Genomic DNA, 18,798 nt, shown 5'->3' with positions numbered 1-18,798 from the left:
TGAATATGAACAACAGTATGAACAACAAACACCTTGACACATCCAGCCCAAAGCAGTAGGTTCAAAAATACATTTAGTGGCCAAAGTACCGGAGCATGTCTTTAACAAAACACACTAGCTTTATGGAACAATACCCAAAGTACCAGAGCATGTCTTTAAACACACTAGCTTTATGGAACAATACCCAAAGTACCAGAGCATGTCTTTAACAAACACACTAGCTTTATGGAACAATACCCAAAGTACCAGAGCATGTCTTTAACAAACACACTAGCTTTATGGAACAATACCCAAAGTACCAGAGCATGTCTTTAAACACACTAGCTTTATGGAACAATACCCAAAGTACCAGAGCATGTCTTTAACAAACACACTAGCTTTATGGAACAATACCCAAAGTACCAGAGCATGTCTTTAACAAACACACTAGCTTTATGGAACAATACCCAAAGTACCAGAGCATGTCTTTAACAAACACACTAGCTTTATGGAACAATACCCAAAGTACCAGAGCATGTCTTTAAACACACTAGCTTTATGGAACAATACCCAAAGTACCAGAGCATGTCTTTAAACACACTAGCTTTATGGAACAATACCCAAAGTACCAGAGCATGTCTTTAACAAACACACTAGCTTTATGGAACAATACCCAAAGTACCAGAGCATGTCTTTAAACACACTAGCTTTATGGAACAATACCCAAAGTACCAGAGCATGTCTTTAAACAATACCCAAAGTACACATGTCTTTAACATTATGGAACAATACCCAAAGTACCAGAGCATGTCTTTAAAAACACTAGCTTTATGGAACAATACCCAAAGTACCAGAGCATGTCTTTAAACACACTAGCTTTATGGAACAATACCCAAAGTACCAGAGCATGTCTTTAAAAACACACTAGCTTTATGGAACAATACCCAAAGTACCAGAGCATGTCTTTAACAAAACACACTAGCTTTATGGAACAATACCCAAAGTACCAGAGCATGTCTTTAAACACACTAGCTTTATGGAACAATACCCAAAGTACCAGAGCATGTCTTTAAACACACTAGCTTTATGGAACAATACCCAAAATGTTGAAGGAACGTCCACAATGCAAGACGGTGTGACCTCTTGCTGACCTGGTAGTTCATCCTGTTGGTAGTGTGTGTTACCTGGAAGTAGTTCATCCTGTTGGAGAGGGTGACGACAAAGCCGGGGTCGTTGTGGATGGTCTTGTCACAGAAGATAACGTCCACTCGGTGGTAGAGGTCCCGGAAGTAGTCCTTGGCTGTGGGCAGCTCACTGCTGTCGTTCTCTGGGTCGTCTCTGTAGAGAGGAGAGGAGAGGAGAGGAGAAAGGAGGAGAAGAAGCAGAGCGGAGGAGAGAGAGAGGGAGGAGGAAGAGAGAGAGGGCAAGGAGAGAGAGAGGAGGCAGAGAGAGAAAGGAGGAGAGGAGAGAGAGAAAGGAGGAGAGGAGAGAGAGAAAGGAGGAGAGGAGAGGAGAGAAAGGAGGAGAGAGAGAAAGGAGGAGAGGAGAGGAGAGAGAGAAAGGAGGAGAGGAGAGGAGAGAGAGAAAGGAGGAGAGGAGAGAGAGAAAGGAGAGAGAGAGAAAGGAGAGAGAGAGAAAGGAGGAGAGGAAAGGAGGAGAGGAGAGAGAGAAAGGAGGAGAGGAGAGAGAGAAAGGAGGAGAGGAGAGAGAGAAAGGAGGAGAGGAGAGAAAGAGAAAGGAGGAGAGGAGAGAGAGAGAAAGGAGGAGAGGAGAGAGAAAGGAGGAGAGGAGAGAGAGAAAGGAGGAGAGGAGAGGAGAGAGAGAAAGGAGGAGAGGAGAGGAGAGAGAGAAAGGAGGAGAGGAGAGACAGAAAACAGAGACATTAGCTGGGAGAGGCTAGTCAATATGTTACTGAATTCTCCAAACACAATGTGTTGAGATGACCAGAACATTCTCTACAACAGGGCAGGGCTCTCCATCTCGGTTCCCTCCTGTAGGTTGTTGTTAGATTCCCATGTTGGAATGACTTACTTCTGGAAGACGATGATGTCTCCGTCCATGAGCTCATCCAGGGCCTTGTCCAATGACACGTCGTAGTCCTGTATCCGCTCTGTTAAATTAGGCTTCACTTCCTGGAACACAGACACATGGGAGATGGAGGCTGTTTGTGTAGATGTGATAGACCTGGAGTTGGGTGACCTGTGTTCTCAACTCAGAGAAGGCTAGTGTGTGTGTGTGTGTGTGTGTGTTCACCTCATAGAGGATAAGGCTGGTCTCCTGTTGAAAGCCTGCTCTCTCACACATGACGGGCAGCAGGTCTCCTGGTAGAGAAAACAGCATACATTTAACACTGCTACACACACTTCAACTCTAATACTACTCCACATCTACCACAGGGTTCTCCTCAGGATTTAACACTGCTACACACACTTCAACTCTAAAACTACTCCACATCTACCACAGGGTTCTCCTCAGGATTTAACACTGCTACACACACTTCAACTCTAAAACTACTCCACATCTACCACAGGGTTCTCCTCAGGATTTAACAAGGTGGTGCTGCTGAGTAAGGAGGGGGAGGCCTAACTGGGAACCCCCCTCTAAGTGAACCACCCCCCCCTCTAAGTGAACCACCCCCTCTAAGTGAACCACCCCCCTCTAAGTGAACCACCCCCTCTAACTGAACCACCCCCCTAACTGAACCCCCTAACCCCCCTCTCTAAACCCCTCTAACTGAAACCCCCTCTAACTGAAACCCCCTCTAACTGAAACCCCCTCTAACTGAAACCCCCTCTAACTGAAACCCTGAAACCTCTAACTGAAACCCCCTCTAACTGAAACCCCCCTCTAACTGAAACCCCCTAACTGAAACCCCTCTAACTGAAACCCCCTCTAACTGAAACCCCCCTCTAACTGAAACTACCCCTCTAACTGAAACCCCCCTCTAACTGAAACCCCTCTAACTGAAACTACCCTAACTGAAACCCCCTAACTGAAACTGAAACCCCCTCTAACTGAAACCCCCTCTAACTGAAACTACCCCTCTAACTGAAACTACCCTCTAACTGAAACTACCCCTCTAACTGAAACTACCCCTCTAACTGAAACTACTCTAACTGAAACTGAAAACTACCCCTCTAACTGAAACTACCCCTCTAACTGAAACTACCCCTCTAACTGAAACTACCCCTCTAACTGAAACTACCCCTCTAACTGAAACTACCCCTCTAACTGAAACTACCCCTCTAACTGAAACTACCCTCTAACTGAAACTACCCCTCTAACTGAAACCCCTCTAACTGAACTGAAACTACCCCTCTAACTGAAACTACCCCTCTAACTGAAACTACCCCTCTAACTGAAACTACCCCTCTAACTGAAACTACCCCTCTAACTGAAACTACCCCTCTAACTGAAACTACCCTCTAACTGAAACTACCCTGAAACTGAACTCTAACTGAAACTACCCCTCTAACTGAAACTACCCCCCTCTAACTGAAACTACCCCTCCTGAAACTACCCCTCTAACTGAAACTACCCCTCTAACTGAAACTACCCCTCTAACTGAAACTACCCCTCTAACTGAAACTACCCCTCTAACTGAAACTACCCCTCTAACTGAAACTACCCTCTAACTGAAACTACCCCTCTAACTGAAACTACCCCTCTAACTGAAACTACCCTCTAACTGAAACTACCCTCTAACTGAAACTACCCCTCTAACTGAAACTACCCCTCTAACTGAAACTACCCCTCTAACTGAAACTACCCTCTAACTGAAACTACCCCTCTAACTGAAACTACCCCTCTAACTGAAACCCCCTCTAACTGAAACTACCCCTCTAACTGAAACCCCCCTAACAGAAGTAAAACAATTCAATTAAAAATAAGTGGCGCAACCAGTCCCCGAGGTGGCACCTTACGTGTTGTTAGGAGAAGATACGTACGTATTTTACAGGATATAGCTGTGTAGATATGTCCACAATAATTTAAGCTTCTGCTTTTTGGATCATACATCTTCAAGAACAGCATGACGTCGTCTGAAAAGAGAGTTTGAGGACGATCATTAAAATAAGGACAATCCATTTTTAACTTGACCACAGTTACGTAAAAAAAACATATCCATTTCTTTGAAATGACTTGTGATTTCATCTTTAAGTAGCTGCTTTGTACTTAGTGGTCGTTAGTCAGAGGGCGTCAACCCCCCAGTCAGAGGGCGTTAACGCCCCGTGTCCTAAACAACTTGGGAATAAAGGAATATAGGAATAACAGTCTCTGATAATTGGGTCATAGTCCCGGTCTCTGATAATTGGGTCATAGTCCCGGTCTCTGATAATTGGGTCATAGTCCCGGTCTCTGATAATTGGGTCATAGTCCCGGTCTCTGATAATTGGGTCATAGTCCCGGTCTCTGATAATTGGCTAATAGTCACGGTCTCTGATAATTGGGTCATAGTCACGGTCTCTGATAATTGGGTCATAGTCCCGGTCTCTGATAATTGGGTCATAGTCCCGGTCTCTGATAATTGGGTCATAGTCCCGGTCTCTGATAATTGGGTCATAGTCCCGGTCTCTGATAATTGGGTCATAGTCCCGGTCTCTGATAATTGGCTAATAGTCACGGTCTTTGATAATTGGCTAATAGTCACGGTCTTTGATAATTGGCTAATAGTCACGGTCTTTGATAATTGGCTAATAGTCACGGTCTTTGATAATTGGCTAATAGTCACGGTCTTTGATAATTGGCTAATAGTTCTTTGATAATTGGCTAATAGTCACGGTCTTTGATAATTGGCTAATAGTCACGGTCTTTGATAATTGGCTAATAGTCACGGTCTTTGATAATTGGCTAATAGTCACAGTCTTTGATAATTGGCTAATAGTCACTAATAGTCACGGTCTTTGATAATTGGCTAATAGTCACGGTCTTTGATAATTGGCTAATAGTCTTGGGTCTTTGATAATTGGCTAATAGTCACGTCTTTGATAATTGGCTAATAGTCACGGTCTTTGATAATTGGCTAATAGTCACGGTCTTTGATAATTGGCTAATAGTCACGGTCTTTGATAATTGGCTAATAGTCACGGTCTTTGATAATTGGCTAATAGTCACGGTCTTTAATTGATAGTCACGGTCTTTGATAATTGGCTAATAGTCACGGTCTTTGATAATTGGCTAATAGTCACAGTCTTTGATAATTGGCTAATAGTCACAGTCTTTGATAATTGGCTAATAGTCACAGTCTTTGATAATTGGCTAATAGTCACAGTCTTTGATAATTGGCTAATAGTCACAGTCTTTGATAATTGGGTAACAGTCTGAACTCACGGTCTTTGATAATTGGGTAACAGTCTGAACTCACGGTCTTTGATAATTGGGTAACAGTCACGGTCTTTGATAATTGGCTAATAGTCACGGTCTTTGATAATTGGCTAATAGTCACGGTCTTTGATAATTGGCTAATAGTCACGGTCTTTGATAATTGGCTAATAGTCACGGTCTTTGATAATTGGCTAATAGTCACGGTCTTTGATAATTGGCTAATAGTCACGGTCTTTGATAATTGGCTAATAGTCACGGTGGGCTAATAGTCACGGTCTTTGATAATTGGCTAATAGTCACGGTCTTTGATAATTGGCTAATAGTCACGGTCTTTGATAATTGGCTAATAGTCACGGTCTTTGATAATTGGCTAATAGTCACGGTCTTTGATAATTGGCTAATAGTCACGGTCTTTGATAATTGGCTAATAGTCACGGTCTTTGATAATTGGCTAATAGTCACGGTCTTTGATAATTGGCTAATAGTCACGGTCTTTGATAATTGGCTAATAGTCACGGTCTTTGAAATTGGCTAATAGTCACGGTCTTTGATAATTGGCTAATAGTCACAGTCTTTGATACTCTAATAGTCACAGTCTTTGATAATTGGCGTCAACTTGGGTAACAGTCTGAACTCACGGTAATTGGCTTCTTTGATAATTGGTTAACAGTCTGAACTCACGGTCTTTGATAATTGGGTAACAGTCTGAACTCACGGTCTTTGATAATTGGGTAACAGTCTGAACTCCGGTCTTTGTCGAACTTGGGTAATTCCCGGTCGAACTTGGGTAACGGTCTGAACTCCCGGTCTTTGTCGAACTTGGGTAACGGTCTGAACTCCCGGTCTTTGTCGAACTTGGGTAACGGTCTGAACTCCCGGTCTTTGTCGAACTTGGGTAACGGTCTGAACTCCCGGTCTTTGTCGAACTTGGGTAACGGTCTGAACTCCCGGTCTTTGTAACTTGGGTAACGGTCTGAACTCCCGGTCTTTGTCGAACTTGAACTCTGAACTCCCGGTCTTTGTCTTTAACGGTCTGAACTCCCGGTCTTTGTCGAACTTGGGTCTTTGTCGAACTTGGGTAGTCTTTGAACTCAACTCCCGGTCTTTGTCGAACTTGGGTAACGGTCTGAACTCCCGGTCTTTGTCGAGTCTGAACTCCCGGTCTTTGTCGAACTCGGTCTGAACTCCAGGTCTTTGTCGAACTTGGGTAACGGTCTGAACTCCCGGTCTTTGTCGAACTTGGGTAACGGTCTGAACTCACGGTCTTTGATAATTGGCTAATAGTCTGAACTCACGGTCTTTGATAATTGGCTAATAGTCTGAACTCACGGTCTTTGATAATTGGCTAACAGTCTGAACTCACGGTCTTTGATAATTGGCTAACAGTCTGAACTCACGGTCTTTGATAATTGGCTAACAGTCTGAACTCACGGTCTTTGTCGAACTTGGGTAACAGTCTGAACTCACGGTCTTTGTCGAACTTGGGTAACAGTCTGAACTCACGGTCTTTGTCGAACTTGGGTAACAGTCTGAACTCACGGTCTTTGTCGAACTTGGGTAACAGTCTGAACTCACGGTCTTTGATAATTGGGTAACAGTCTGAACTCACGGTCTTTGATAATTGGCTAATAGTCGAACTTGGATAATTGGCTAACAGTCTGAACTCACGGTCTTTGATAATTGGCTAACAGTCTGAACTCACGGTATTTCAACTTGGGTAACAGTCTGAACTCACGGTCTTTGAACTCACGGTCTTTGTCGAACTTGGGTAACAGTCTGAACTCACGGTCTTTGTCGAACTTGGGTAACAGTCTGAACTCACGGTCTTTGTAACGAACTCACGGTCTTTGTCGACTTGGGTAACAGTCTGAACTCACGTAACGGTCTGAACTCACGGTCTTTGTCTTTGTCGAACTTGGGTAACGGTCTGAACTCACGGTCTTTGTCGAACTTGGGTAACGGTCTGAACTCACGGTCTTTGTCGAACTTGGGTAACGGTCTGAACTCACGGTCTTTGTCGAACTTGGGTAACGGTCTGAACTCACGGTCTTTGTCGAACTTGGGTAACAGTCTGAACTCACGGTCTTTGTCGAACTTGGGTAACGTTGCTCCGCTGGCAGCCATCTCAGGATCCACCGTCTCCAAAAATATAGTCCAGGGATTCTCGTTGTCGCTCAAGTCTATCATCTGGGGAGAACACACACACAGGGTTACACACACACACACACAAGTCCCTCTACTGTCTTCCAAGAGACGACAACCTGGTGGTTGTGTTACTCACAGACTTGCTGCAGTCTGCCTCGTAGTCCAGCATGGCAGGTCTCTTGGTGCCGTTGCTCCGGGCCTGCATGGGCCACAGCCTCATCTGGTCCTGTGGGAATCCCTGTAGCACATCAATACACTGTCAGACTGGGCCTACACACAAGCACGGTTCCTCTCCAGGGTTCGACGTCCTCCGGGAGAAGTAGAACAGAGGTGGAACAGCAGGTTAAAGGTTAACGGAGGAGAGGACAGCAACACACAGAGAGACTGAGACAGAGAGAAGACAGGAACAGAGAGAGAGAGAAACAGAGAGAGAGAGAGAAACAGAGAGAGAGAGAGAGAAACAGAGAGAGAGAGAGAGACAGAGAAGACAGGAACAGAGAGAGAGAGAAACAGAGACAGACAGAGAAGACAGGAACAGAGAGAGAGAGAGAGACAGAGAGAAGACAGGAACAGAGACAGAGAGACAGAGAGGAGACAGGAGTCTCACCATGGTCTGGGAGAGATTCTGGACAAACTCCTGCAGCGTGGAGCTCTTCAGGACCTTGAACACAGTGTACTTCACCTTCTCCTCATCATACATGTCATTACCCTGGTGACCACAGAACTGGTCCTCTGTCACAATCTGGGAGGAGAGAGAGAGGAGAAGGAGAGCGGAGGAGAGAGAAAGGAGAAAGGAGAAGAAGGAGAGCGGAGGAGAGAGGGAGGGAGGATGGAGAGGAGAGCGGAGGAAGAGAGAGAGGGCGAGGAGAGAGGAGGAAGAGAGAGGGCGAGGAGAGCGGAGGAGAGAGAGAAAGGAGGAGAGGGAGAGGGCGATGGGGGAGGAGAGGGAGAGGGCGATGGGGGAGACAGAGGGAGGGGGAAGAGAAATGGAGAGAGAGAGACAAGTGATTCATAACACCAACATTCTCCAAAAGCTGTTCTGTTACCTGGACCTGTGATTGGGGGACTCCAAGCCTTACCTGGACCTGCATGTAGAGATGGGCCTCCTGTCGCTCCTTCCTCTTCTGAGCCTCAACCCTCTTCTCCTCCTGAAGCCTCTCCACCAGCTGCTGGGGGATGTCCACATCGTTTACAGCCAGCAGCACCTCACCTGGGGGAGATGGGTAAACACAGGGTTACCTAACAACACCTCACCTGGGGGGAGATGGGTAAACACAGGGTTACCTAACAACACCTCACCTGGGGGGAGATGGGTAAACACAGGGTTATCTAACAACACCTCACCTGGGGGGAGATGGGTAAACACAGGGTTACCTAACAACACCTCACCTGGGGGGAGATGGGTAAACACAGGGTTACCTAACAACACCTCACCTGGGGGGAGATGGGTAAACACAGGGTTACCTAACAACACCTCACCTGGGGGGAGACGGGTAAACACAGGGTTACCGAATCATGTGCTACAAAAGGTAGTATAAGGCTTCATAGAGCAAAACGTCAGCACCACAAGTTGACTTACTGAGTCGTAAAGCTCCCCAAGGTGACTTACTGAGTCGTAAGGTGACTTACTGAGTCGTAAGGTGACTTACTGAGTCGTAAGGTGACTTACTGAGTCGTGACTTACTGAGTCGTAACTGAGTCGTAAGGTGACTGACTGAGTCGTAAAGCGCCCCAAGGTGACTGACTGAGTCGTAAGGTGACTGACTGAGTCGTAAGGTGACTGACTGAGTCGTAAAGCGCCCCAAGGTGACTGACTGAGTCGTAAAGCGCCACAAGGTGACTGACTGAGTCGTAAAGCGCCACAAGGTGACTGACTGAGTCGTAAAGCGCCACAAGGTGACTGACTGAGTCGTAAAGCGCCACAAGGTGACTTACTGAGTCGTAAAGCGCCACAAGGTGACTTACTGAGTCGCCACAAGGTGACTTACTGAGTCGTAAAGCGCCACAAGGTGACTTACTGAGTCGCGCCACAAGGTGACTTACTGAGTCGTAAGCGCCACAAGGTGACTTACTGAGTCGCGCCACAAGGTGACTTACTGAGTCGTAAACAAGGTGACTTACTGAGTCGTAAAGCGCCACAAGGTGACTTACTGAGTCTGGTGACTTACTGAGTCGTAAAGCGCCACAAGGTGACTTACTGAGTCGTAAAGCGCCACAAGGTGACTTACTGAGTCGTAAAGCGCCACAAGGTGACTTACTGAGTCGTAAAGCGCCACAAGGTGACTTACTGAGTCGTAAAGAGCCACAAGGTGACTTACTGAGTCGTAAAGCGCCACAAGGTGACTTACTGAGTCGTAAAGCACCACAAGGTGACTTACTGAGTCGTAAAGCACCACAAGGTGACTTACTGAGTCGTAAAGCACCACAAGGTGACTTACTGAGTTGTAAAGCACCACAAGGTGACTTACTGAGTTATAAAGCACCACAAGGTGACTTACTGAGTTTGGACTCGCGGATGTACACCAGCATGTAAGCGTTGGTGCAGTGACGTACTGACAGGTCGTCGTCATGGCCACCGTAGTTGTGTTCAATGGCTTCCTCCTTGGTGCACCGTGACACCACGTCATCATCAAACTTACACCACTGGAGGGGGAGGAGAGAGGGAGAGAGACAGAGAGAGACAGAGAGAGACAGATGTACCTTATTAAGAAAACAGTTTATGTACCGTCATTGTATCATCTCTCAGGACACGTGAGCAGAGTGTTGGCTGCACATTATGACATAATTTCCCCTTACTGTGTTAATAACATGATAAAACACCTTTCAGGTTGACAAAAACAACAGTAGTTCTTAAGCCCCATTAATGATCCAATATACTACTGCATTTAACTGATTGGTGGGTTGGGGGACTCACGATGGGCTCCTTGACGCTGACTTTTCCGTCTCCTTTGGGGTTGAGGTAGACAACATAGTGTCCTCCGTGGTTGTCTCCACTGTGGACCAGCACGGCATGCAGGATGTAGTTGGCCGGGTCCTTAGAGTCAGTCTTCTGGAGAAACTCATCCAGGGGAAGCTGCTCCGGAAACTCAAACCTGGGAGGGGGAGGAGAGACAGAGACACAGGAGAGGAGAGACAGAGGAGAGACAGAGAGAGGAGGGGGAGGAGAGACACAGAGAGGAGGGGGAGGAGAGACACAGAGAGGGGGAGGAGAGACACAGAGAGGAGAGGGAGGAGAGACACAGAGAGGAGAGACAGACACAGAGAGGAGAGGGAGGAGAGACACAGAGAGGAGAGGGAGGAGAGACACAGAGAGGAGAGGGAGGAGAGACACAGAGAGGAGAGACAGACACAGAGAGGGAGGAGACACAGAGAGGAGAGGGAGGAGAGACACAGAGAGGAGAGAGGAGAGACACAGAGAGGAGAGGGAGGACAGACACAGAGAGGAGACACAGACACAGAGAGGGGGCGAGGAGAGACACGGAGAGGAAGAAAAGGTATTTTTGTGATTAGTATTTTGGTCTCCATGTTCCTCCTGTTGTAGATTCAATATGAGCTCCATTCAGGACATCAGACTCCCTGGTGAAGCAGACAGGAATGTGCTGTGTTACCCCAGTGGGGCTTTGACCCACACTGGGGGGTTAAGTTACCATGACCCACACTGGGGGGGGGTTACGTTACCGTGACCTACACTGGGGGGGGTGACCTACACTGGGGGGGTTACGTTACCGTGACCTACACTGGGGGGTTAAGTTACCGTGACCTACACTGGGGGGTTAAGTTACCGTGACCTACACTGGGGGGTTAAGTTACCGTGACCTACACTGGGGGGTTAAGTTACCGTGACCTACACTGGGGGGTTAAGTTACCGTGACCTACACTGGGGGGGTTAAGTTACCGTTACACTGGGGGTTACCGTGACCTACACTGGGGGGGGGGTTAAGTTACCGTGACCTACACTGGGGGGGGAGGGGGGGTTAAGTTACCATGACCTACACTTGGTTGACAAAACATTATGAACACCTGCTCTTTCCATGACACAGACTGACCAGGTGAATCCAGGTGAAAGATATGATGACACTTGTTAAATCCTCTTCTATCAGTGTAGATGAAGGGGAGGAGACCTGGTTAAAGAATGTTTTTTAAGCCTTGAGACAATTGAGACATGGATTGTGTTGCCATTCAGAGGGTGAATGAACAAGAGAAAATATTAGTTCCTTTGAACGGGGTAGGGTAGTAGGTGCCAGGCCCACCGGAGTCAACATGGGCCAGCATCCCTGTGGAACGCTTTCAACACCTTGTAGAGTCAACATGGGCCAGCATCCCTGTGGAAGGCTTTCAACACCTTGTGGAGGCCACGCCCTGATGAATTGAGGCTGTTCTGAGGGCAAACGGGGATGCAACTCAATATCAGGAAGTTGTTCTTAACGTTTGGTATAGTCAGTTTACCTGTGGAATCAACATGTTTAGACAGGTGTGTGTGTGTAGGTGTGTGTTACCTGTCGTTGATCTTGATGTTTTGGTCGGTCTGAGGGTCGTACATGAACCTCATCAGCTGCAGGTGCAGTATGGGAGGGAAAGTCAGGAACTTCACACCCTTCTCTGCTTCCTGAAAACACACACATGACCGGTAAGTCTACTGAATCATCATCCATGTGTCCTACCTCCAGTAGATTATACAGGACCAGAGACCACCCAGGTCTGAATCTAGACCCCCCGGGTCTGAATCTAGACAGAGAGTATGTGTAGATTATACAGGACCAGAGACCCCCCAGGTCTGAATCTAGACAGAGAGTATGTGTAGATTATACAGGACCAGAGACCCCCCAGGTCTGAATCTAGACAGAGAGTATGTGTAGATTATAAAGGACCCAGAGACCCCCCAGGTCTGAGTCTAGACCCCCCGGGTCTGAATCTAGACAGAGAGTATGTGTAGATTATACAGGACCAGAGACCCCCCAGGTCTGAATCTAGACAGAGAGTATGTGTAGATTATATAGGACCTAGAGATGTTCAACTAACTGACCCTTCTCTGGTCCAAAGAACTGATTTTGACCAACAAATCCGTCCTAAGAATTTTTGAAATCCCGTTGCGGCCCTCGAACCAAACATGATTGGCCAGCTGTTCTACAACCTCACCTATAGGCCATGTTCCTAAAGCACACATACACCCATCATCAACTATATAACCTCACTATGAACATGTTATGTAGTCTGAGTGTTTATAAAACATCTATAAATCCTGTACACACCCTTTATAAAGCCTGAATAAGGCCTCATCCGTAGCCATATAAAGCATCTTAACCATACATAAGGCCTTTATAAAGCCTGAATAAGGCCTCATCCGTAGTCATATAAAGCACCTTAACCATACATATGGCCTGAATAAGGCCTCATCCGTAGTCAATTAAAGCATCTTAACCATACATAAGGCCTTTATAAAGCCTGAATAAGGCCTCATCCGTAGTCATATAAAGCATCTTAACCATACATACGGGCTTTATAAAGCCTGAATAAGGCCTCATCCGTAGTCATATAAAGCACCTTAACCATACATACGGCCTGAATAAAGCCTGAATAAGGCCTCATCCGTAGCCATATAAAGCATCTTAACCATACATACATAAAGCCTGAATAAAGCCTCATCCGAATATAAAGCATCTTAACCTCATCCCTGAATAAGTCATCCGTATAAAAAGCACCTTAACCATACATACGGCCTGAATAAAGCCTGAATAAGGCCTCATCCGTAGTCATATAAAGCATCTTAACCATACATACGGCCTGAATAAGGCCTCATCCGTAGTCATATAAAGCATCTTAACCATACATACGGCCTGAATAAGGCCTCATCCGTAGCCATATAAAGCATCTTAACCATACATAAGGCCTTTATAAAGCCTGAATAAGGCCTCATCCGTAGTCATATAAAGCACCTTAACCATACATACGGCCTGAATAAGGCTTCATCCGTAGCCATATAAAGCATCTTAACCATACATAAGGCCTTTATAAAGCCTGAATAAGGCCTCATCCGTAGTCATATAAAGCATCTTAACCATACATACGGCCTGAATAAGGCCTCATCCGTAGCCATATAAAGCATCTTAACCATACATACGGCCTGAATAAGGCCTCGCCCGTAGCCATATAAAGCATCTTAACCATACATACGGCCTGAATAAGGCCTCATCCGTAGTCATATAAAGCATCTTCACCATACATACGGCCTGAATAAGGCCTCATCCGTAGTCATATAAAGCATCTTAACCATACATACGGCCTGAATAAGGCCTCATCCGTAGCCATATAAAGCATCTTAACCATACATACGGCCTGAATAAGGCCTCGCCCGTAGCCATATAAAGCATCTTAACCATACATACGGCCTGAATAAGGCCTCATCCGTAGTCATATAAAGCATCTTAACCATACATAAGGCCTTTATAAAGCCTGAATAAGGCCTCATCCGTAGTCATATAAAGCATCTTAACCATACATAAAGCCTTTATAAAGCCTGAATAAGGCCTCATCCGTAGTCATATAAAGCACCTTAACCATACATAAAGCCTGAATAAGGCCTCATCCGTAGTCATATAAAGCACCTTAACCATACATACGGCCTGAATAAGGCCTCATCCGTAGTCATATAAAGCACCTTAACCATACATAAAGCCTGAATAAGGCCTCATCCGTAGTCATATAAAGCACCTTAACCATACATAAGGCCTTTATAAAGCCTGAATAAGGCCTCATCCGTAGTCATATAAAGCATCTTAACCATACATACGGCCTTTATAAAGCCTGAATAAGGCCTCATCCGTAGTCATATAAAGCATCTTAACCATACATACGGCCTGAATAAGGCCTCATCCGTAGTCATATAAAGCACCTTAACCATACATAAAGCCTGAATAAGGCCTCATCCGTAGTCATATAAAGCACCTTAACCATACATAAGGCCTTTATAAAGCCTGAATAAGGCCTCATCCGTAGTCATATAAAGCATCTTAACCATACATACGGCCTTTATAAAGCCTGAATAAGGCCTCATCCGTAGTCATATAAAGCATCTTAACCATACATAAGGCCTGAATAAGGCCTCACCTGTAGACCGTGTTCTCCTGCGTCGTATTTGTTGTCTCCGTCAAGCTGCTCCACGGCGACATAGTCCTTAAAGGACTCAAAGACTAGAGAGAGAGAGAGCAAACAGTTAGCCCCACACACACACGACGTAGTCCTTAAAGGACTCAAAGACTAGAGAGAGAGAACAAACAGTTAGCCCCACACACACACGACATAGTCCTTAAAGGACTCAAAGACTAGAGAGAGAGAACAAACAGTTCGCCACACACACACACACGACATAGTCCTTAAAGGACTCAAAGACTAGAGAGAGAGAAAACAAACAGTTAGCCACACACCCACACCTTGTGGTTAGAGTGTCTGCCCTGAGATTGAAAGGTTGGGAGTTCCATCCCCGTACGAGTCATACCAAAGACAGTAGAAATGTGATTTGAAGCACTCAGCATTAAGGACACAGGGAGTAAAGGCCTTCTGCATGTGGAACTCAGATAAACCCTTAACCCTAGAACAGCCTGGCCTTTCAGCCTATCAGAACACGCTAGAGAACGTTGCCAGGTATCCCCTTTAGCATAAGCACCATATGCATATCAACCTGCAAGGTGGCTAACATGCCTGATAGTGAATAAACGAGTGTAAATGATTAAATTCATTAAATAATATCCATGGAAATGTATCAATTAAAAAAATATATATTGTAATTTGTTTCGAGAGTCAAGGATCAGTTTTGTTTAATTCTAATTCCTAGCAGGCTAGTCTTGTTTGTGTGTTCACTGTTCCTAGCAGGCTAGTCTTCTGTGTGTTCACTGTTCCTAGCGGGCTAGTCTTCTTTGTGTGTTCACTGTTCCTAGCGGGCTAGTCTTCTTTGTGTGTTCACTGTTCCTAGCGGGCTAGTCTTCTTTGTGTGTTCACTGTTCCTAGCGGGCTAGTCTTCTTTGTGTGTTCACTGTTCCTAGCGGGCTAGTCTTCTTTGTGTGTTCACTGTTCCTAGCGGGCTAGTCTTCTTTGTGTGTTCACTGTTCCTAGCGGGCTAGTCTTCTTTGTGTGTTCACTGTTCCTAGCGGGCTAGTCTTCTTTGTGTGTTCACTGTTCCTAGCGGGCTAGTCTTCTTTGTGTGTTCACTGTTCCTAGCGGGCTAGTCTTCTTTGTGTGTTCACTGTTCCTAGCGGGCTAGTCTTCTTTGTGTGTTCACTGTTCCTAGCGGGCTAGTCTTCTTTGTGTGTTCACTGTTCCTAGCGGGCTAGTCTTCTTTGTGTGTTCACTGTTCCTAGCGGGCTAGTCTTCTTTGTGTGTTCACTGTTCCTAGCGGGCTAGTCTTTGTGTGTTCACAGTTCCTAGCAGGCTAGTCTTCTTTGTGTGTTCACTGTTCCTAGCAGGCTAGTCTTTGTGTGTTCACAGTTCCTAGCAGGCTAGTCTTCTTTGTGTGTTCACTGTTCCTAGCAGGCTAGTCTTCTTTGTGTGTTCACTGTTCCTAGCGGGCTAGTCTTCTTTGTGTGTTCACTGTTCCTAGCGGGCTAGTCTTCTTTGTGTGTTCACTGTTCCTAGCGGGCTAGTCTTCTTTGTGTGTTCACTGTTCCTAGCGGGCTAGTCTTCTTTGTGTGTTCACTGTTCCTAGCGGGCTAGTCTTCTTTGTGTGTTCACTGTTCCTAGCAGGCTAGTCTTTGTGTGTTCACAGTTCCTAGCAGGCTAGTCTTCTTTGTGTGTTCACTGTTCCTAGCAGGCTAGTCTTTGTGTGTTCACAGTTCCTAGCAGGCTAGTCTTCTTTGTGTGTTCACTGTTCCTAGCAGGCTAGTCTTGTTTGTGTGTTCACTGTTCCTAGCAGGCTAGTCTTCTTTGTGTGTTCACTGTTCCTAGCAGGCTAGTCTTCTTTGTGTGTTCACGGTTCCTAGCAGGCTAGTCTTCTTTGTGTGTTCACGGTTCCTAGCAGGCTAGTCTTGTTTGTGTGTTCACGGTTCCTAGCAGGCTAGTCTTGTTTGTGTGTTCACGGTTCCTAGCAGGCTAGTCTTCTTTGTGTGTTCACGGTTCCTAGCAGGCTAGTCTTGTTTGTTTGTCCACTGTTCATAACAGGCTAGTCTTGTTTGTAATCAACTTGTCTGACAGGGAAATTGATGAAGTTGTCCAGGTCACATTCTGCCTTTTCCCATGTAAGACTCTACGTGACTCAAAACCACACTGTCAAACAGTCTCCCACCCCGCCGGCCCGGTCTCCCACCCCGCCGTTTTTTTTTGCTTATAGTAGCCAGAGCAATGCTGCCTCACTAGTGGTCATAAGCTGAATGAATGGACAGCAAGGAGATTGTCAGAAAAACACTTAAAAAATATAATTGTGGAAATGCATGTAATTGATTAAAAATAAACTTGACCATTTGTCTACACCAAGATGGGGGCCTCTAAAGGTCTCTAAGATCCAGCCGCGCCGACAGGATAACTGCGCCCACCACATAAAGCCCCTTTTCAAAGCAGAAACCCCCCTTGTATAAGGATGGAGACTGGAGCGATATGACACACACCCAATAACCCCAGAGAAGGAAAGGGGATTGATACTCACTGTTTTTCTTTCCTTTGATACTGAGCTGGATGTCGTAGTAATCCTCTATCCGCTCTGACCGGTAGTCAACGTGCTTACACTGGATATAGGACTGGAGAGAGAGAGAGACAACACACAGTTACACTGGATTTAGGACTGGAGAGAGAGAGATACAACACACAGTTACACTGGATTTAGGACTGGAGAGAGATACAACACACAGTTACACTGGATATAGGACTGGAGAGAGACAACACACAGTTACACTGGATATAGGACTGGAGAGAGAGATACAACACACAGTTACACTGGATATAGGACTGGAGAGAGAGACAACACAGTTACACTGGATATAGGACTGGAGAGAGATACAACACACAGTTACACTGGATATAGGACTGGAGAGAGATACAACACAGTTAGACTGCATATAGTACTGGAGAGAGAAACAACACAGTTACACTGGATATAGGACTGGAGAGAGATACAACACACAGTTACACTGGATATAGGACTGGAGAGAGAAACAACACACAGTTACACTGGATATAGGACTGGAGAGAGAGACAACACAGTTACACTGGATATAGGACTGGAGAGAGATACAACACACAGTTACACTGGATATAGGACTGGAGAGAGATACAACACAGTTAGACTGCATATAGTACTGGAGAGAGAAACAACACAGTTACACTGGATATAGGACTGGAGAGAGATACAACACACAGTTACACTGGATATAGGACTGGAGAGAGAAACAACACACAGTTACACTGGATATAGGACTGGAGAGAGAAACAACACAGTTACACTGGATATAGGACTGGAGAGAGATACAACACACAGTTACACTGGATATAGGACTGGAGAGAGATACAACACACAGTTACACTGGATATAGGACTGGAGAGAGAGAGAGAGACACAACACACAGTTACACTGGAAATAGGACTGGAGAGAGACAACACACAGTTACACTGGATATAGGACTGGAGAGATACAACACAACACAGTTACACTGGATATAGGACTGGAGAGAGATACAACACACACAGTTACACTGGATATAGGACTGGAGAGAGACACAACACACAGTTACACTGGATATAGGACTGGAGAGAGATACAACACACAGTTACACTGGATATAGGACTGGAGAGAGACACAACACACAGTTACACTGGATATAGGACTGGAGAGAGATACAACACACAGTTACACTGGAAATAGGACTGGAGAGAGACAACAGTTACACTGGATATAGGACTGGAGAGAGAGAGATACAACACACAGTTACACTGGATATAGGACTGGAGAGCGCGACAGACAGCGGGGAGAGAGAATGTGAACGTACCACCATCTTTCCTCTGAACAGTTTGGGGATGGTTCCCTCCACGCAGGTGCCTTTCATTTTGTTCTCAACGTTGTCCAGGAGCTGGAACACACAAACACACATTATGGAAGGAACAGTGAATGTGAGCGGAGCAGAGATGGAGCCCAATTTGACTGGAGCGCAGAGCGAGGTTACAAAGACTGGAGCGCAGAGCGAGGTTACCCAAAGACTGGAGCGCAGAGCGAGGTTACCCAAAGACTGGAGCGCAGAGCGAGATTACCCAAAGACTGGAGCGCAGAGCGAGATTACCCAAAGACTGGAGCGCAGAGCGAGGTTACCCAAAGACTGGAGCACAGAGCGAGGTTACCCAAAGACTGGAGCGCAGAGCGAGATTACAAAGACTGGAGCG

At 45.9% G+C, this 18,798-nt stretch overlaps 1 protein-coding gene across 2 annotated transcripts in view; it reads right to left on the bottom strand.

Moving 5' to 3' along the window:
• Nucleotides 1-18,798, bottom strand: part of usp7 (ubiquitin specific peptidase 7 (herpes virus-associated)) — a 49,245-nt gene that overhangs the window by 15,921 nt on the left and 14,526 nt on the right. For both annotated transcript variants that reach the window (XM_065015627.1, XM_065015628.1), the window contains exons 8-21: nucleotides 18,411-18,491; nucleotides 17,075-17,165; nucleotides 14,551-14,633; nucleotides 11,943-12,052; nucleotides 10,361-10,538; nucleotides 9,945-10,089; nucleotides 8,526-8,656; nucleotides 8,054-8,188; nucleotides 7,583-7,684; nucleotides 7,383-7,488; nucleotides 3,927-4,019; nucleotides 2,233-2,300; nucleotides 2,011-2,111; nucleotides 1,164-1,317 (exon numbers count right to left, since the gene is read on the bottom strand). In XM_065015627.1, coding sequence (XP_064871699.1) covers nucleotides 1,164-1,317; nucleotides 2,011-2,111; nucleotides 2,233-2,300; nucleotides 3,927-4,019; nucleotides 7,383-7,488; nucleotides 7,583-7,684; nucleotides 8,054-8,188; nucleotides 8,526-8,656; nucleotides 9,945-10,089; nucleotides 10,361-10,538; nucleotides 11,943-12,052; nucleotides 14,551-14,633; nucleotides 17,075-17,165; nucleotides 18,411-18,491 — 1,578 coding nt within the window. The remainder of the gene's footprint in view (nucleotides 1-1,163; nucleotides 1,318-2,010; nucleotides 2,112-2,232; nucleotides 2,301-3,926; nucleotides 4,020-7,382; nucleotides 7,489-7,582; nucleotides 7,685-8,053; nucleotides 8,189-8,525; nucleotides 8,657-9,944; nucleotides 10,090-10,360; nucleotides 10,539-11,942; nucleotides 12,053-14,550; nucleotides 14,634-17,074; nucleotides 17,166-18,410; nucleotides 18,492-18,798) is intronic.

The sequence above is a fragment of the Oncorhynchus nerka genome, unplaced genomic scaffold (assembly GCF_034236695.1).
Source record: "Oncorhynchus nerka isolate Pitt River unplaced genomic scaffold, Oner_Uvic_2.0 unplaced_scaffold_1379, whole genome shotgun sequence".
NCBI classification, from domain to species: domain Eukaryota; kingdom Metazoa; phylum Chordata; class Actinopteri; order Salmoniformes; family Salmonidae; genus Oncorhynchus; species Oncorhynchus nerka.
Note: the sequence above shows the minus strand (reverse complement) of the source record. Positions and strands in the feature narration are given on the sequence as shown.